The 21,095-nt window shown below is 41.6% G+C and overlaps 1 protein-coding gene across 1 annotated transcript in view; it reads right to left on the reverse strand.

Moving 5' to 3' along the window:
* Positions 1-3,589, reverse strand: part of OLFM3 (olfactomedin 3) — a 290,688-nt gene extending 287,099 nt beyond the window's left edge. The window contains exon 1 of the mRNA XM_042465600.1: positions 3,290-3,589. Within this exon, the coding sequence (XP_042321534.1) occupies positions 3,290-3,358 (69 nt within the window). The 5' untranslated portion in view covers positions 3,359-3,589. The remainder of the gene's footprint in view (positions 1-3,289) is intronic.
* Between the last annotated feature and the right edge of the window lie 17,506 nt (positions 3,590-21,095).

Here is a 21,095-nt window from a genome sequence, read left to right on the forward strand (position 1 = left end):
GAAAAGCTGCTCCAGTAGGCAACCATAACAAATGGACATGGGCTGTTTTCAATCTTCTCTACCTCTAAGTATTTCCCTCTACAAAACTATTCACATATTTTTTTTAACTCATGAGTTTATTGAAAATGGGTACCCTGAGAAAGTTGTGCAATGTGGAGGAAATTATGGGCAAATAGCAACTGCCAGTTAAAGCAGCTCCTCCCTCCACCCACATTCACATCCCCTCCCATAGGCTGCTTTTCATTTTTTAAAAATGGCAGACTGTTTTGCACACCCGCCATGTAATGTCTAGTCTGACCTTGAGTTTATCGAACTGGATCTTGAATACATTGGCAGTCATCAGAGACAGAGACTTGCCTACTTTTGACTATGATACCTTCTATTGTTTTGACCTCTCAGTCTGAGCGTTTTCCCATACTCATACTCACCCTATTTATATATATGTGATAGAGAAGAGGGAGAGAAACTGTCTAGACAACTTCATTAGTTTAATGAAATTGGCTCTTTCCCCTGACAGCACACACTGTAATAACCATGTTAGTTTCAAGGCCCCAACAGATATCTTTGGGTTGGGTTCTTCTTGTTTTATATTTTGCTGTGACAAAGATGTAAAAAAGTTAATCAGAAGTAACTTCAGAGCAGTTCGAAATGTTGTAATAGTAAGGACGCTTACTCTAGCATGGCTCTATCCTTGCCATTTTTCTTTACTACTTAAAATAGCATCTTTTTGCAAACTGGCACATCTTCTTTCTTTTTTTAAAGGACATAGAAAACGTCATTTTATAGGTGAAAAAACTGAAGGCAGTCTTTTTCAGTGGATCTCATCAGGTTTCAGTCAAACTCCTCCAGAGTCCAGAATAAAGATGTTTGGTGCCAAAAATTCATCTCATATGAAGGGGAGGGTGCAGATAAGGAAATCTAGTCCAGTTCTGCTTCTAGATGTTCTTTAAACCAATACATGAGCTGGATGTGATGGGGAGCAGTCAACTCTCCCAGAAAAGAGAACCTGACCAATGTAACCCAGGGAAGGCATTCACTAGATATGTCTATACAACTTCTAAGCATGGATTAAGTCCTATCAGCAATGGCTATGCCTATTAATACTTCTTTCAGCTATGTTACATATGGAGAAGTGTTAAAAAGTGTGTATCATCAAAATTCACTTTTTAGCTCTGCTCCTTTTCAGAACTAAGCATCAAATGCATTCCGAGTTACCATTACCATCTTCCATCAAAATCATTTTGTCAAATTACTGGTCAGCAAAACAAGATGCTTTCATGAAATGAGCAATATGGCAAGTACACATTTTCCTTAATCAAGGTTTTGTACTCTATGTACCCTTTCTTCCCACTGTCCATCTCATTCAGTATCTCCCCCCATATCAAAATGATTCCCAGTAAACTGCTTTGAAGTTGAGCTCAATTGCCAGTTTGAAGCCTGTTCCTATATTTATATTCCAACCCCCAACCCCCTCCATTATGTGTTTTTTGATGTGAGCAATTCTGACATTTCTGAAGACACAAAGCACTGTTTACAAGAACCGAAAATAGTCCATGCTCTTTGTCTGGCACTTCAAATGCTTCTGTAAAGCAGACACCCGACAAGCCACACACAATGTGTAGCAGCTGTAATGGCTAGTGGTTTTTTTCTCCCCCCAAAGAAACCCATCCATCCAGCCACTCAGAGATTGCCCACCACACAAAATCATTGCAGGGAGAGACTTCAGGTTGACAGCGAAGAGGACACACACATCTCCAGGCCCTCCTCCCTGCACTTCAGCTCTCCCTCGCTAATAGCTTTAGACAAGTCTCATTTTCAAGGTCTGACGGAAGGGTTCTCAAATGCCGAACCGTTGTGCAAAACCCCTTTTTATTATTTACCTTGTTTTTTATGTGAAGGGCTGTCATTCGGCTCTTGGAGCAAATCTTATTTGAGCATACAAATGGCTGGAGGGAGAGGGAAGAGAGAAAACTCTTGGGCAACCTGGGGGCAACTGCATTTGCCAAGGGCAGAGAGAAAAAGCCAGTGTCATAGAGTCATAGAGTTGGAAGAGACCACAAGGGCCATCCAGTCCAACCTCATTCTGCCATGCAGGAACTCTCAATCAAAGCATCTCCGACAGATGGCCATCCAGCCTCTGTTTAAAGACCGCCAATGAAGGAGACTCCACTACACTCCAGAGAAGATTGTTCCACAGTTGAACAGCCCTTACTGTCAGGAAGTTCCTCCTAATGTTGAGGTGGAATCTCTTTTCCTGCAGCTTGCATCCATTGCTCCATTGTGTCCTATTCTCTGGAGCAGCAGAAAACAAGCTTGCTCCCTCCTCAATATGACATCCCTTCAAGTATTTAAACAGGGCTATCATATCACCTCTTAACCTTCTTTTCTCCAGGCTAAACATCCCTAAGCTCCCTAAGTCTCTCCTCATAGGGCTTCATGGTCTCCAGACCCTTCACCATTTTAGTCGCCCTCCTTTGGACACATGGCTCCAGTTTCTCAAGTATGCATGTGTACACATGCAGGGGTTTATCACACTGGGGCTCATTTTGGCATTAAGGAGAGATTAAAGCATGTTGACAACATCCTGCAAATAAAGCGAACATGGTGAGTAATTCCACAAGCGATCACCACACGCAATTGCGCAAATGAAGCAATATCGGAAACGTGTTGTCGCCAAAGCCCCGAAAATAAAAAGAGGCATGCGAGTGCTTCCTTGTGGCCACTCCAGTGGCGGGTTTCGTACGACGCTGTGCGAAAGTGTTTCACGCAATTACTCCAGGATATTCACGGGACAAATCTCCTTCGTGTGATAAACTCCAGACGTGAGCAAGACACATGCCTATCCCCCCCTGCTTTGATTTAAGACAAACGCCTCCGTTCTGCTCTCGGTGCTCCAAAATGGAGTGAGGGCTGGATGCCTTTCCTGGTCACTATCGATATCAGTGTCAATATCAATATCCCTTCTCTTCTCTTCCCTCTTGCTGAGCAATCCCTGGGGCAGCTTGAGTTGTAAGACCAGGAATGGAGGGCTCCCAGGAGATGTTGGCTTGGTTTGGCTCTTGGCTATGGGCCCCCAACATACTCCAACTCCCAGAATTCCATAGCCATAAGCCAAACCAAGAGCGAAAGCGCTGCCAAAGCGGGTGATCTCTCCAATCTGGATGCAGCCTTGAGAGCATCCAAGCCTTTCCTGGCTCCTTCCCCTTCCCAAGCCTAGAGAGGCCACCCGGGCCTCCGCATTGCCCTGCCTCTCCTTCTCCCTCCCTCCCAGCCAGCCAGCCTCTCCTACCTTGGAAGGGTCCAGCCCGGCCAGCAGGGCCAGCAGGAGCAGGTTGAGGAGGCGGGAGGCAGGCGGCATGGCTCTCCCGGTCCCGCTCTCTTTCTTCTTCCTCTTCTTCTCCCTCCTGCTCTTCCTGCTGCTGCTGCTGCTGCTCCTCCTCCTCCCTCGGACTCTGCTTCATTCAGCAGCCCCTGCGGGGACCACGCCAGGCAGCTCCACTCTGCTGCCCCAGAAGGAAAGCTGGCAGGCAGCAGCCCAGAGAGAGAGGGAGAGAGGGAGAGGGAAGAGGGAGAGGGAGGAGGAAGGGGTAGCAATGAAGACCAGGAAGAAGAAGAGGAGGAGGAGGAAAGCAGGAATGAAGAGAGGAGAAGGAGGAGAAGAAAAGGAAGGGGAGGGGGAAGGCTGAAGAGGAGGAGAAAGAGGAAGAAGGAAGAGGAGGAAAAAAGAAGAGGGGAAGGAAGAAGAGGAGGAGGAGGAGGAGGAGGAAAGCAGGAATGAAAAGAGGAGAAGGAGGAGATAAGGAGGAGAAGAAAAAGAAGGGGGGAAGTCTGAAGAGGAGGAGAAAGAGGAAGAAGGAGGAGGAGGAAAAAAGAAGAGGGGAAGGAAGAAGAAGAGGAGGAGGAGGAGGAGGAGGAGGGAAGGGGGAGAAGCAAGTGCGGGTGCCCAGTCCAAGCAGCCAAAGGAAGGAGGGAGGGAGGGAGGGAAGCGGGTGTGGGTGTCTCCTCCTTCTTCTCGCCGGAAGGGCCCCTGAGGGAAGCAGCTGTGTGCGCTGCGGATGTGGCCTCAGCAGCGCCTGAGGGGCCCCGAGGAGGAAGATGGGGAGGAGGGGGAGGTCCTGCCATGCCCTGCCCTTCCCTTCTGGGGGACCAGGCTAGAGCCCTCCTCCCCCTCCTCCTCCTCCTTTGCCACCAAATGCCCTCCCTTGCATGGATGTATAGGGGCACAGTGGGCCCTTGCTATCCAGGACCGCCCCCACCTTCCATGAAGAGCCAAAGTCCCATGAAAGATCATGGCTAGGAGCAAAATGGTGCCCCTCATAAATCAAGAATGATCCAAAATCATTTCCTTTTCGGAGTTTCACCCAAGGAGTCTTTAACCATGGATTCAATATATATATTGGTCGGGTCCCACATCTTTTCTTGGATGTCCTACATTTCGCAGGGCCTGGTCCTCCTTTGCAGCGAGGCCTCCTGCTCAGCCTGGCCTTGCCTTGCCTTGGCAGACCCAGGGCAGGGCAGGGCAGGGGCTGTTGGACCTCTTTGGCCGTAAACCCCCCTCCCATGTTTTTAGACTGTGCCTCTCATCAGTTCTAAGCAGCAGAAGCAAAGGAGGAGAGAGTGATGGGAGTTGCAGTGCAGCCAGGTTTGGAAGACCACACACTGCCCTCCCTGGTCAAGACCATGACTCTGCCATCTCTGTCTGGTATAGTCTACATCTACAGTTTCCTAATCCACAGATTCAACCATCCAGGGCTTGAAAATATTCCATATATATATATATATATATTCCCCAAAGCAATCCTTGATTTTGCCATTTTGTATAAGGGACACCATTATACTCTACCACTGTATTTAAAGGGACTAGAGCATTTCCATCCAGTGTGTGGTCAGATAGAAAAATAACTTTTTAAAACAAGCAAGACATGCAAACATTGCATGATGTTAGCTGATGGGGAAAAAAAGGTGAACATGAAAAGTAAAGTGAGTAGAAGGGCTCCCCAGAAAGTTCATAAGGGTTAGGTGATATCATTGGTTGAGCAGCTTAGAAAAGTTACATTTTTGACTGCAACTCCCAGAATATGCCACTAGAGGATTCTGAGCATATTAGTCTAAAAAGCAGTAGGAGATTGGGGTGGGAGATATGGTTCCTATGTCTGTGAAGCAGTGAATCTATTTGGGTTTATTCGAGACTTGAAAAGAGTAAAATCTGTTATGGAGATAGGGTTTAGAACCATGGATAGCTCCCTTAAAGCTCACAGTACAGCCAAGAGCTGATTTACTGACTACTAGAGGACATTTCCCAAAAGTAATGTTTTCATGCTCTGGTTATTGCCCTGCCATTGCCCTCTATGTACATGGCAAGCATCAGTGAGCAATATAGCAGGGCCAGGGAAGAGTCCAGCTGCACAGACAGGAGCCGAGCCAGGGAAGCCTACCACAAATTCTACCAGTTGCCTCACCTCAGGTTTGGGCAGCCCTAATGGGTAGTTCTTCTGGCCTGCTGTTGTCGTTATTGTTGTTGTTGTTGTTGTGTGCCTTCAAGTCATTTCTGACTTGTGGCAACCCTAAGGTGGATCTATCATGGGATTTTCTGGGGCTGAGAGTGTGTGACTCGCCCAAGGTGACCCAGTAGGTTTCCATAGCTAAGCAGGGAATTGAACCTTGATCTTCTGGTCTACTTGATTCTAATCAACAACATTTCACTGACAAAAGAAATATTTTTGGAGGACTGGGGGCCCTTTCCTTGACATGTTGTATGAAGTTCTAAGTGTTATTATAACAGGGACAATAAGGCCAGCAAAAACCCAGTAAGACATTTGTAAGAGAAGGATGTAAACTAAGGCTGGTCGACCTTTGTTTGTACATCTGTTCTCCTTGTTCTCTCTCTCTCCCCCCACACATATCCTTTAATTCAAGTGAAATTTTATTGGCATGCCTAATGTGATGGTCAAAATGTACTATTGACTTGTGTAGTTTGGAATATAATGTCTACTGTCAAAATCCCAGTTGTGAGATTAGTCTCCCATTGGATGTATGCTTCTAAAGGTCAAGGAAGGCGAATCTAAGAAACAAGACATGTGCAAGAGCACCCAAGGAAAATGCATAGGTGTGTTGTAGAGGTCCACATTGTGTTCATGAATGGGAATCACAAACCACCATGCAGTCTCAAATTTTCCTTTCAGAAAGTCCCTGCTGCAGTTACTGTGTGGACTGAATGCAGTTTTCACAAGAGAGAATTCCCTCCAAGTGCTAAGCAGATGTCCGGCAGAAATGTTCTAGCCTACTTGCTGGCATCTACTTTTCTATGTGAGCAGATTTCTTTCTTTCTGTGTATATGCATATAGGAGGATTCAGTCAATGGAGGCTCCAGTTGTTTTCTAAAATGGTACAGGGTGCTCTCACTTTGGTGAGAACTAGGCTCTCATTCAAACATGTTGCCCTTCAATCATTTTTTAAATTATAGCTCCCATTATCCTTCACCATTGGTTCAGCTAACAAGGGCTGGTAGGAGCTGCAATCCAAAGATATCTGGGAGGCTAGCTGTGCCCTAGCCAGCCAGGCAGTGAAGAAGCGGAGGTGGCCAGTTCAATATTACAGTTGCAAGAAAAAATGGAAGTCTGGATTAGATGCATCCCCTTCTGTAAGTCCTGCATTGAATGGTTGGAAGTATGAGATTCTACTATATGAGAGATCACACAAAGCAACAATGTAGTATGGTATTGCTACATGATGCAAGTAACTATTACGTAAACTGGTCATCTATATTATGGTTTTGTTATTGAATCCAGCACTAGCATTCTCTTTGCTGTTTTAGACTAGTGAAATTCTTCCACATTTATATCCCACTTTTCCTCTAAAGTGATCAAGATGGCATTCATGGGCTTACCCTGCTGTCTGCTCAAACATCCTGGGAAGTTGTCTGGACTTGAAAGTAATAGTGATATTACTATTACTATAGTGATGCCCCATGAGGTTCATGACTGTGCATCTCTTGATCAAGATGGCAAAGGGTCAGGAAGTAATGGGCTGAGAAAGCTGGGCATGTTTAACTTACAGAACAGAAGAAGTCTTCACATAACTGAGTCAGGCTGTCATGTGGAAGATGGAGTAGATTTGTTATGTTGTTGTTGTTGTGCCAAAGGATATGGCTAAGAATTACTAGGAGAAGCAGAAATCCAGGAGACGCAGAACCAGAAGAATAAAAGGGAAATTAAGAGAAATCACCCTGCAGTAGCAATTGTCAAACAGTGGAATAGAGCCTCAGCTCACTTTCTATGTTTAAGCAGAGGCTAGAGTGGCATACTCCAATGCAAAAATTCAGGTTTTGCCAAAGTTGTATGTTGTTAACTGATGTTTTAAAAAAATGAGTGACAACAATAGAAAAAACAAAATAAGTCACAGGCTTCCCAGAAAGTTAATGAAGTTTGGAGCAGATGTGATATCATTGGCAGAACCTAGAAAAGTTCTTAGAAAATGGCAGTTTCTGCAGATGTTATTCCCAGAATACCCCTGCAAGCATGGGCACTGTTAGGGAGTTTAGATTAGATTACCTTCCATGTCCAAACTGTGTTCATATCACCATGCAAGCTCTCTTCATATGTCACTATTTTCTCATCTTATTGGAGAGCAGCAACTAGAATGCTGTTGAGTACAGGAGCACCACCAAAGAAAAGCAGCCTGTACATCAGTGTTGGGATGTACATCAATGCTGCTACTGCAACAAAAGGGCAGTGCTCTATAATACTCTGTTGTCTTTAAGTGGTTTCAGAAGCAGGGTTCATCACATGGTTTTGTTGGCTGAGTCTAGTCATGTCACAGAAAAAGTTAAGTGATACTTTACAAGAAAGTTGGAGAATATGGCTGGGCAGATTTTGCCTTCCGCATGTGACTGAGATATAATTTTTTTTACTGACTTGCTTCTCCAAGGAAACAACAAGTATTTTTTAGCAATTTCTCTCTCACTGTGAGAAAGTCTTGGAAAGCTGTGCAGTTTTTGGAAAACTATTTGCCATGTAGGACTTACTTTGCACAAACTTCACATGTGATTGTTTGACATGGAAAATAGCATTATGTGCAGAGAAAATAAGTTTTTTTTTTCCACAGAAGCATTAATTTCTGCACTGTGTGAATACAGTGGTTACAGTGCTGTCTTAGAACTTGGGGAGGTCTGGAGCAATACTAATAAAGTTTCTTTGTCCAAATCTTTTAAAAAGTGAAGTCTGCAGGGAATTGCTTCTTAAACTGGAATATGTGTAATGTCTCACTTTACTAGCTAGATTACCACATTACACTCTTATAGAGCTGCTATTTCCCTTTAACTGCTCTGTCTGCCTCCTGTTGCATTCTGGGATTTGCAATTTAGAATTCTCAACCAGAGAGCTCTTAGGCTTCACTGAACTACAAATCCCAGAATGCAACAGGAGCCAGCCAGAGCAGTAAAAGTGGAATAGCAGCACTATGGTGCATTACAGATGGGCCCATAGAGGCGTTGTCGTTACGCGCGAGGGGCGGCGCTTCCTGACGCGCCTTGCCCCTCACGTGTAACGACTACGTCAAAATGGTGGTGCCACATACAGATGGGCGCCGCCATTTTGACGTCATGCACGTGCAGCGTCCAGACCGCACCATTTTGGCGCTTCTTTGTTGCTGCGCCCGGGAACCACGTGGTTTGGCTGCTGCGGTTCCCGGACGCAGCAACCGGCAGCAACATGAGACCGCCCGTTTTGGGCGGTCTGTAACGCGCCCAAAAGAGTGTAGTGCGGTAATGTGGTAAATGATTGTGGAAAATAAATTTGAGCAGGAGAATACACAAAACCTGTTGTTTTGAGTAGCTTTACAGGCACTAGCTTCTATTGCCATTTGATGTGCAGAAAATGTTTTTTTTTCAGTGCAAAACAACCATGTGTACATTTTGTCCTGAACTACAGTACAAAGATTCTCATCAGTCCAGGAACCTTCACATGAGAGTTGCATGACTTTTGACCATGGTTTAAATAAACATGTTTTTCAGCCAGTTTAAAAAAAATTTTTTTTAAATATGCTTACCATCCCTCACATATGGCCTTCCAGATATTGAATAACAACATCCATGATCCATTACCCTTGGTGGTGTAGACTGGCCCTGATCGGAGTTGTTGTCCAACAACATCTGGAGAGACATCTGTGTCCTAACCCTGCTCTAGGCCACACTCTCAATCCAAGCGGAGTGCCCAGTATACTGTTTCCTAAGCACACCAATTCTTGACACTTTGTATTTTCTGAAATGCAGTTTTGAAAAAAACTCAACAAGGATATACGTACATCCTCTTATTGAGGCCCCTCTGATAATTTCAACAAACCATAGAACCTCAGCAATATTTGAAAATGATAGATCTGATGGGAAATTATGACACCTGTCTCTCTGGTGACAATGTCAGGTTTTTTTTAAATACATATATGGATAGTGTTGGGTGGGTGATCACCAATGAATGTCAGGTTCTGTAGGCTATATTTCAAAGAAAGAAATTGGCAAATTCATTTCTGTGTATCCATTGCCTAGGAAAACTCCATGCAATCCATTGGGTCAGCACAAGTCAACAGGTGACTTCAAGGCATACATGTCAACATCTCCTGAATATTTTTAATGTGCTATTAAGTAAAACTAATAAAATGCTTCACCTTGGGAACTAGACTCAAAGTAAGTACATAACAAATCAGCTCATGACTCTTCTCCTTAAACCTTTAAAGCTTCAAAACTGCTTTAGTGTTTAGGTTATGCAACAAGTTCACAGACAAACTTGCACCTTGGTGGGGGTAAGCTTGTTAAAACTTCAGATATATACTTGGTCAAAGAAAATGTAGAGCTGAATATAAACAGAAAGTGTTTTATCTAAGATGAGAGTTTACTGAGTCAGTAAAACCTGGCAAGTGGTTTATAATGAAGCCAGGTTTATATCTGATCAAACAGAGGCATAATGAGCAATCTCTGGGGGGAAAAATTGACAGATGGAGGTGATTTAAAATGATACATTGTAAAGGCAAGCAGGATATCCAATGGAACTTCCCTCCATGAGGACTAGAATATTAAAGTGGAAAGTAATTGCTCCCAAGGAGATGGTGTGTGAGCAAATATGTACATTTGTGGAAAGGAGAAAGGGTTGGTCAATGTTATAGGAACATAAGAAGAAGAACAGAAGTCTTACTTCCCTCTAACGTCTTGGTGCTTGCCACTTAAGGTTGTAAATGTAGTTGAGTAAGTTATAATCTTATGTCTGAAGCTCTATATGGTCAGAATACTTACAGTGTGTTCTATAGGGGCAAATCTTTATTGTTAAAATAAGAATGAGTGGCAAGTGATAGGCCAGCAGCACTGCCTTTTGTGTCACTATGTCAACGTGGATATCAATCTATGGTGCAAATTGTAGAAAACTGTTCAGTGTGCAACTATCTCTTGAACAATTACAATCCCATGTGTCACCTACATATTGCACAAATACTTGTGGATTTTTCAGGACTGGACATATGTCTCATTTCCATACGTTCATCAGTACACTGTGGCTCACCCCTCTTCTGTTAGGGGTGCATTGTGATAGTACATGTGTTTCTGTACGCTAATGTGGCACAGAGCAGTTCAGCAGATCTAACACAAGAAATTACTTGTTCATATAGTGCAGAAATAACCTTTCAAAATTAATGTAACTTACAAATTAAACAGAGGGGAGGTCTAATAATAACTCCTAGCTGGGACGAAACATGCATTTTCTGAAGCAGTGTGCTGGTAAATCAAAAAAGAAAGGCCACCACATTTATGCATTGTTGTGAGGATATAGAACAATTACCCACAATCTGGTCCCCTCTAGCTATTTTAGACTACTAGCCCCATAACTCCAGAGAACGTCTGATGGGGAATGATGGAACTGTAATGGAGGGCATCAGGTTAGGGGAAGCTGATCTAGAGTTATTGGCTGGGTCCTCTTGAAAACAATAAAACACCACTAAATGGACTTTGGTGTAACCTGAGTATACAATTACTATATTCTTATGAAAGAATATTTTTTCAAATGAATGCAGGCTTTTACGATAGTTCATTCTGACCAGCTTTACCACTTTGCTCATCTATTGAAAAACAAAGAAACTTCCCTGTTGGCCAGGAGATGGCAACTCTAGTAAAAGACAACACATTCTTTTGAAATGACATATAAATTAATTCTTTCACTTTTGTTAGCCTTGCTTTCAACATGCTGTTTAAACACTGTTGTTGTTGTTTTAGCAAGAGCATATATACTCAGAGAAATAAACTCAGTTCTTCAGATGAAATTATGGGCCTGAACAGACAGGCCAAAATAAAGCGACTTCGGGTCACTTTGGAGGTATGCTATTTAAATGATGCATGCGTCCTAAGAGGCTGGAAGACATGCCAAAGCCATGCTCCGGTCCTAACGACTGGAGCGCAGCTTTGGTGCAGCTTCTGGCCTCTTTTAAGATGCATATGTCATTTAAACAGCATACCTCCAAAGTAACCCAAAGCAGCTTTATTTTGACTTGTCTGTTTGGGCCCTATGTTTATATTTATGGTGCTTTCTGTATTTCAGTATTGGTAATCAGGTAATCTACTGGAGGTGGAGTCCTAGTACAGGTATACCTCAGTTGATGGAGTAGACATGTTCATGGACATTACTTCTTCAACAGAAACTTCAGAACCAGAGGTAGAAAAACCATGGAAAGAACTACACCACAAAGAAGAAGAGAAGTTCAACATTTTCAGTGAATTTTTTATCCAAAACTAACAAAATATGCACATGTGAAATGAAACAACCAGGTCAGGTAAGTCTTGCATAAATAGACAAAAGCATATAGAATCATCTAGAAACCACTTGAAGGCATCTTCTAAAATGCATCCAGGGATGACTTTTTCTTTTACAGCCTCCACTCTTCTTAAGATTTCCATTTTGGTGGCTTCTTTAACATGCTGGAGGTAGCTGCTGAGACAGGCTTATTTGCTGTTCCCTTTTCTCTCTCTCTCTGTTCATGCATGCTCTGTGAGGGATTCTGGATGCAGCTGCTACATTCTTTGCCTGTTGTATGCAGGCACACACAGCTGCACAGCAAAACCCATTCTTTTTCAGATTTATTACATTGTTTATAACAGACCTGTTGCTGCAACCTGCCACTGAAAGCCTGGTGATCCTCCAGTCCTCTTTCACCATCCTTCCAGTGCCAATGCTGCTAAACAACTTGCAGTTACACAGAGAAGGAAGAGCAGAGTCTGAGTTGGCATAAAACATGTTTTTAAAATACAGGTGCTTTGTTAAAGGAAGCATGCCTGTTGATGCTTATTGCTCTACCTCCTTGATGGATGGGATTTTACAGTTGTCAATGTTAATGTGTAGCTGTACTTTCTAAAATCAATTGGATGAGGAAGACATGAAAAGAAACCAGTTTTTGGCTGTAATGGGATGGGGAAGCAGTTCTGTGGGACACCTGCTGAACACAAACCTTGGGCAGGATTCGGTTTGAGCTTAGCTGGAGCAAGAGCTACACAGACTATGGAGGTTTATCATACACTCCAGTGGCCAATATCACATGGCGATTAGTGTCAACAAGAAAAAAAGAAAGGAAAACACATAAAACTGAAAGCATAAAAAGTAAATAGCAATCAGAATTCAGAAATTGTAAAAAGGACATGTCTCAGAATCTATACAGTCAATGGCCTTGCTGGCTAGAGGATTCTTGGCGATGCAGTCTGAAAGGTGACTTTTCCACACTATACAATAAATAAATGGAACAGTTAAAACAGGGATTGGGACTTTTGGTCTTCCAGATGCCAGCTGTAAATATTATGGAAGTTGTGGGCTAAAACACCTGAGAGTCAAAGGTTTCCTGCTAGTGAGCTAAAGCCTGCTGGAAGGTAACCGAAAGAATTCTCTTGATCAGGAGAAAAGGGTCTCAGGGATCTGAGTTATACTGCATCATGATTAATTGATTTACTTCATGTATATATTGACACCTACAACTGTTTCATGGTCCAGTTTTGTTTTAATTCACACAGCAACCACACCAGTAGATTTGCTGTTAGGCAGTGATGGCCCATGCTAAATTCCATGACCAAGCAGGGATTTGAACTTGTACTTCTCTGTTCCAAGTTCAGCATTACTTTACACTCTCAGAAGAGTAGTTACTATAAAAATGATACCAAGGCTGAAACATACTGGTAGAATTAATGTGCAGGATTTACATCATTGGAATGTAAATTAATAATGGCATAGGTTTTATGCCGCTCTCATATCAGTTCTAAATGAGGGTTTTCCCTCAAAAAGTAACATAAAGTAATGGAAATGTAATGGGTAATATATATGTGTCTCTGTGTCTATGTACAGCTACTTATTGTCATCAATATAAAGCCTAAATACCCTAAAAGCACCAGATCCTGAAAAAAGGTTCAGAACAACTGCCCTAAAGGCACCAGATCCTGTTTGATCTTGGAAGCTATTCAACCTTGGTTAGTATTTGGATGGGAGACAGCCAATGAATACTAGGTGCTGTAGGCTATATTTCAGAGGAAAGAACTGGCTTACACCTTGGGGTCATTCAGATGCCATAGTTTTTTTGTTTGAGTTTTTTTTAGTGCAAATATGCCAATAATCTCACTCATATATTTGTTATTCCTAGTTTGTTATTCAAACTATGAAACTGCATCTATGTGCATCTCTGGGAGTTTGGTTGCTCAGACGTGCCAGCACTCAATTAAAGATGGAGTTGATGATGTAAATGTATTCAAAACATGTTCAAGGTATGCAATGTTTTATCCTGGCTTATCTCAGGTTATTCACACTGTTGACTGTGCAAACCTTTTCTAAAAACCCAAGGAAAAACCTGATATGGATTACCCCAGGTTAAATGAGTTTTATGGCAGCCCCCACAAAAACTTAATCAGATGCAAAGTGGAAGGCTTTCACAGTCAGCATCCATAGTTTTTTTGTTGGTTCTTTGGACTATGAGACTAAGAGTTTATTCCTGATATTTTGCCAACAGCTGTGGCTGGCATCATCAGAGAATGCTGGCATGGAAGAGTGTGGAGTATATATACTGGGAATAATATATACAAGTTCTGTATATATACTGCTGGTTGAGAGGAAGTAATTTACATGTTAATCTTTGTATTCTTATGTTGTTGAATGGCAACACCCTGAGGCCTATGCCATTCAACAACAGAATAACACATAGATTAACATGTAAATTACTTCCTCTCAACCAACAGTACATATACCCCACACTCTTTTATGCCAGCATTCTCTGAAGATGCCAGCTACAGCTGCTGGTGAAATATCAGGAACAAACTCTTCTAGAACATAGCCCCCAAAACCCACAAAAACCTATTAATCAGATGCATTCAAAATGCATGCGACAACAAAGGTTCAACCCAGATTCATCCTGCATCATTTTCACTGTCTGAATTGGCCCCTTGCCTAAGAAAATCCTATGAAATTAATGGGGTGGCCATAAATTGACAGATGACTTCAAAAATAATGTTCCAAGCTCTGAAATGTGATTTCTTCAGCCCAATTAATTGAGAAAGCTATATAGTTACATATTGCTTTATTACAGGGTTGCCAACTGACCAGTAAAAAAAATTAGCTTGGTCTCTTCTTGTACTTTCCACAGCCATTTGGGCTCTGCAGATAAACTCATGAAACAGCTTTACGCTAAGCAAAACCATTGATCTATCTAATACAGTAATTTCCTCTGTGACTGACAGTATCTTCCCAGCATGACTACTTGAAATCCTTTTATAAAACAATGGCAGAGCATGTACTTTACTACTGTGAGAGTTTTCACTGCAGAGAGATAAACGTCACTGGCTAATGTCTAAAATTTAGCCTGCTGTTAAAGGCATAAGAGCAATAGCCAGTAAAAAAGTTGACATCCTATTTTCTTCTGTGATCGAAAACTCCACAGATACAATGACCTGCAGAAATATTTCACACACACGCCCTTGACTTTTCCACATTTTGTTGTGTTACAACCCCGGGCCCATTCGCATTACAAAAAAAAATCGGTTTGAAACGATTCAATAACGTGAAGTTCCTACCCACCCGAATCTCACACAAGCGAATCGGGCTGCACACGTTCCGTGTAAATGGCCCTAGCGCGGGTCTTTGAATCGCGCAAATACCGTTTCTTTTAAAACCCGGGTCCTGGACGAGAACTTTGGCCGATCCGATCGAGGCAAATTGAGGGAGGGATTTTTAGGTCAGGGGGGGCAAAGGCATTCCTCCCCTCATCGGAGGGGAGGGGGGAGGGCGGAAAGAGCCCTAGAAAGTGGGCAAGGGAAGGCATCTGTTAGGGCCTCTTTTTTCCCTGGATCCCCTGCCCAAGCCTCTGTCCTGGGCATTCCTCCTTGCGGAGGAAAAAAAATCGGTAATACGGAGCTCATGTCAGGCAACCCCCCCCTTTCCAAAATTCAAAATTTTTTTTGGCGAACATGGCATTGGTTATATTCCAGATGTTGCAGCAATGTTACATTTTTTGACAATGTTTTGAGCGAACATGCGCATTGTTATATTCCAGAGGCAGGGGAGCAGGCTGCACTGGATTATCTTGGATCCTGCTTCTGCAGAGGAGAAGCTACAACTGTGCAAACAATCATGTTACATTTTTAACAATTTTTTTTGAGCAATATGCGAATGATTTGTCTTCTTGGTAATACAGCAAGGGAAGCAAAGGGAAGCTAATGTGCTTTTAAAAGCAAAAAAATAAAAAAAAAGCATGCAATCCTCCCTGCCTGGACGGGGCAATTGACCCAAAAGCCCACAGGTTTTATAAAAAAAGAGAGAGAGGAGAGAGAGGCATCTCTTCCTGCTTCAGCCCTGAAAACCCTGTGCTGGCTCTTTAAAAAGGGAGGACACTTCCCCCGATGCCCTGCAAACGTTACCATGACATAGCTTGATTGGCACGGGCCCCCAGTCACCGATGCATTCGATTTCTGTCAAAATGATTCGATTTCAATTTGTAGTGGGCACTTGCACGGAGCGATTCAGGGGAGGGGCATCCGGATCATCCCAGTTCCTCCATGTCTTTTAGGCCGTATGATGGGGCCCCCTGTAACTGAAATGGATTTCATTAGCACTGTTGTCACTTTTTAATTTTTTAAAACTTTAACAAAGTTATAAGCCACTGTTCAAACATTTAATTATAACTCAGCAATCAAAGATAATTATCAGTTTTATTTAGTAGGAATTTCAAAAAAGTTCATCATGTATCTCAAGGGTCCATTTAATATATGAAAGATCTGAACGCTGACAGAATTTATATATATATATATATATTATATATATGAGAGACAACTTTATCCCAGACTTGTTTTTAATAGTACTGGTCTAATGATGCTGTGTGATTAACTATGTTCTCCAACAAATTCTGGGGCCTTCTGGAAGACTGCATATTTAATCTGTAATGTGACTTCTGGAAGCAGTGGTTACACCAGTTATTTAGGTATGTTAACAGCAGTTTGATTTTGTTTATTTAAGTTTTGTGCCACGTATTATTATTTAATATCCTACCTTTTCCTCAGAACAGGGTCAAAGTGGTGTACAATCTTTTAAAAGCGAACGCAATAGACAAATGAAATAATATATTTCCACCTTCCCGCATTCAGTAGCCCGTTACATCAAATGGTAGAATGACATGGAATCCATTTCAGCTCCATGTTGCAACACAACAAAGTGTGGAAAAGGCAAAGGGCTATGATATTTCTACTAGACACTGCATACACCAAAGAATAAGGGACATTTTGTGTTTTTCTCTCTCATTTTAAAAGCCAAGTATTAAAGCTAGTTTAAAGAAGAGTGTCTAGGTTCTGACTGTGCCTGAAGCTTAATATTCTGATCAATTCTAAATAAACTAGATCAAAGTGATAGCAAAGCAGCTGGAAAAGGTATAATATTACAGACGCAGGTCTACTTTTTTCAAAATGCATACGCTCCAGCTTTGCAAGCAAAATAGCAGTTTCAGGGCGAACTATGTAGGTGAAGCGTAGCATGTAAGCTAGTGTGTATGAAAAACACAATATGAATGACAAAAGAGCGGCAGTGACTCCTTTCAAAGCTCTGCAGGATTGTAACAATCAAACCGAATACACATGTGCCCTGGACTCCCAACAGACATTGACACTCAGGAATTCTGTGCATGAGAGAATGGGCCAGAATCACTTACAGTGATAAATCATGTGTGTATATACAGATACAGTTTTGGTCTCATCAGACCATGTGTATGCACAAAACTAGTAGCAGGAGTCAATATGACTGCCCCATTTTTCCAAGAGATTACTTGGTTGAGAAGAAAAGATAAGAAGAAGCTTTCCTTTCTCAATGGAGGTTACTTGTTGTCATGTGCCTTCAAGTCATTTCCAACTTATGGCGACCCTAAGGCTACCCTATCTAAGTGGGTTTCATGGCCAAGTGGGGAATTGAACGCTGATCTCCAGAGTCCTGGTGCTATGCCCAAATCACAACACAATTCTGTCTGTACCCTATGCTTTCTCAAAGGTGATAAACATGACTCTTCTCCTCCCAACTTCATACTCTGTGAGGTTATGTCCTATACTTCAATCTGTGAGATTAGTCAGATGGAGTGTGAAATGGCATTACTGCTTCATGGTCACTCAGTAGGTGTCATGGTTCACTGGAGGCTTGAAACTGGGTCTCCCATATTCCAGTTCACTATTTTAATCGTAACACAGCACTAGATAGCTGGAAACTTTTCCACATTTAGAGATCTGGGTTAAAACATTTAATAACTGAAATCCTGTTGGTTAGTCTAACTAGAGTAGACCCACTGAATCTATTGCTAAATGATGAGTCAATACATAGATAAATCTAACTGATTTAATGAGTCCACTCTAGTCAGGACTAACAATAGGGTTGAGGCCAGAGATTGCTTCTTCCCACCTCTAAAATTCTTATTATTTTGGACAAACTTCATACATCTGAGAAAAAGCTGAAAAAATCCTTGTCTGCAGCAAATTAATTTTGTATATGTGCGGAGTTTTATTCCAATAAATAGACAAATCGGATGAGTGCTCACCCTGAAAGTGTCCTAAGTAGCAGAATCCAGCAAGAATGCCTTCCTTGGTTCTTTCTTCCCTTACAAAAAACAACAACAACAATATGCATTGGGCTGCAGCCAACATATTTTTGTACTAATTTGGAAATAAATGTTTCAGAATATTTTTAGCACCTAGTGAAGGACAGAGTTGCCACGTTGCCTTTTGGATCAAATCATAAATGAACTACTGTTCCATTTTCCTGCAGAATTCATTACATTCTTCCGCTTCTGAGTCTTTGTGACAAAGCTGAAATCATTACTACAGACAAATACATTCCCATTTGTATAAAATGGTCATCATTATTGACTCAACAATTCATTACTTTTTAAAAGTTCTGTAAGACATTTACCATTTATACCCAAGAAAGGAGGGGCATTAGAAATCAACCAACTGGATTAGTGTAAAACTTAAATATCAATCTAATACATACCAAAAGGACAAAAGAATAATATTATATATTTTTAGCACTGGGTGGTGGGATTTGTAGCATTGTCTGTTTTGGGTGCCAAAATAATGGAGTAGTCTCTAGGTACTATTCATTTTGTCTTAGGCAAGTATATTGGCTCATCATTTCCTGCTTTACCTCAGTTGGCAAAATATCTTGAGTTCAATTATTTTCTGTAGGAAGATGCTTCCTTGCTGGTGCAAAGAGGTTACAACAGGAGCTTGGGGGGATTTGAGCACAGATCTGTCCATGTTTTTATTTCTGTCTTGCTGATATAAAAGCAGTCATGACAAGGCTGCCATTCTATGCAATCTACTCTGACAGCAGACCCAGTGAAACATGCCAGTATGTATAGAATTAGGTTGTAACAGATCAGTCCTGTGTTGATATATGCTGGGTTTTATGGTACTGACTTGCAAGTACCTATCTTGCAACACAATGTAGGAGATGGTCCTTTTCAACGCAGTAGGATTTGCATTTTAAGTAGACATGTATAGGACAGTGCTGTAAGACATTATTTTCTAAAGGAGTAAGAGCACATTGCTTTGGAGTCAATTATTTGCTTTTATCTTTGGACACTGTTCAAAATAAGTTAGTGACGTTCATGCTACTGAAACTGCACAACTAATGTTAGAAGCGGGGGAAAAGAATGTACTCCTTACCAATGGTTTCTATCAAAAATGTTGTGATGGAAATCTAATGAAATGAGCTTGCATCACAAGAACCATTGGTCTGGAAATCTTATTTCTCTTGTCTGCTATGGAGGCTTGTGTCCAGCTGATTACTGGTGAGGGGTTACATTTATGAACCTGAAAGATTTACAAATCATGCAACAGTTGTAATGAGTAAAGATATTGAACCTAATAGGTTCATAATAGGAATTAGGGAGTGAGATTAATCACCATTGTATTTTGCATTCATTTTTGGAGAATGTATGAACCAATTCTTTCTTCCTGAGGAAATAAATTCTGGGTTTGGGGGGGGGGGAATATAATATATGCCTACAATGTTAAGGTATTAATGTTATTTAATTATTTATATAAATATATTCCACCTTTTCTCTATAGAGCTCAAGACAAAGCCTCTACAGTGGCTCATGCAAGCTGATTTCTTTGCAAACACTTGCACTCAGTGTATAGACATGGGAAGCAGGACTACTTAGAAGTGCAATGATAGGGGGGGGGCAACCATGTCTCCTCCTTGCTCCTGCTTCACCACATCAGTACCCTCTGTAAGTAATGTATGATGGAGGCTAAAGAATCAATGAGATGAAAATAGGAAAATGGCTTCCTTCCCATCCATTTTGTGGGGTAGAGTAATGCTTATTGAAGCAATTCATGTCAGGCCAATCTCAGACAACAAATGCGTAGCAGATTCTGGTCTTCTTGAAACTCATTTGCTGCCACAGCTATATTGTGTTTTTAGCTATGGTGTATGTGTAGGTATGTAGGGGTGGAGGTAGATTGCTGTATTTTCTGTTTTATTATTTTTATTTCATTATACCAGTCAGAGTATTTTCCATATGAATGAATGAATGAATGAATGGCCAACCAATAGGCATGTTACCTAGTAATGAGACATCTGTCTCACTGCTTGTATTAGTAGCAACAGTAGAAAGCAATCTGTTGCTCCAGTCAAACTTTGTGTAGAAATTGGGTGATTGGTGTTAGAAGCAAAAGTTTGATTGGAGGAAATGTGAGGAAGACGTTATAAGGTGATTCAGGAATGGAAAGCTAATGTTATGAGATTAGGGCTATGACCCTCTGGGTGCTTCCACAGAAGTAAGTGTCATTGATCTTAGTTAATTTGATTGGACTATATTAGGTGTCCTTTGTCACATAATAAAAGGTAGAGGGGAAACATACCTGCTGCCTGCTCCTATGGAAGTGGAAAATGTTCTTTATGTGTGTTAGATAACAATAAAAAGGACCGCAAATGCAAGCCAAGATGGATCTGTACTGTCTAACCACAAATATAAATTGGGTGTTTCCTAGAACTGAGAGGAGAGAAATTTTAGTTCAATGTTTTAAGGGAGTGGAAGAACAGTTATATTTTATGGTGAGTCAAAGAAGCTGTGTATTGGGTTTTGGAAGAACCACAATCCAATTGTGGTTGAAACAAACAAGTCCTGTCAATTTATGAATATCATCATAGTTGGTACTAAATTGTTTGAATTATAAATTAGTTAAGTAAAGCTACTGATGTTATAGGATGCCTCTGGGAACATGTTTAGCTCAGGAATTTGTAATTAGTACCAAAATTTCAGTAACACAAAAATGAACTTCTCTCCCCCCCCCCCCAAACAATTCATTTTCACTAATCTAACCTTTAAAAAAGGTTTTAGTAGCTGTGTTCTCCATCGCCATGTCTGGAAGTGAGAGCTGGACAGTGAAGGAAGTGATAAGAAGGAAATCAATGCATTTGAGAGATGGTGCTGTAAAAGAGTGCCAAGGATACCAGGGACAATCATAAAGACAAATAATTGGGTCCTTGAACAAATCAAGCCTGACCTCTCCCTGGAAGCCAAGATGACCCAATTAAGACTGTCATACTTTGGTCACAACATGA

The sequence above is a fragment of the Sceloporus undulatus genome, chromosome 4, assembly GCF_019175285.1.
Source record: "Sceloporus undulatus isolate JIND9_A2432 ecotype Alabama chromosome 4, SceUnd_v1.1, whole genome shotgun sequence".
Lineage (NCBI taxonomy): Eukaryota > Metazoa > Chordata > Lepidosauria > Squamata > Phrynosomatidae > Sceloporus > Sceloporus undulatus.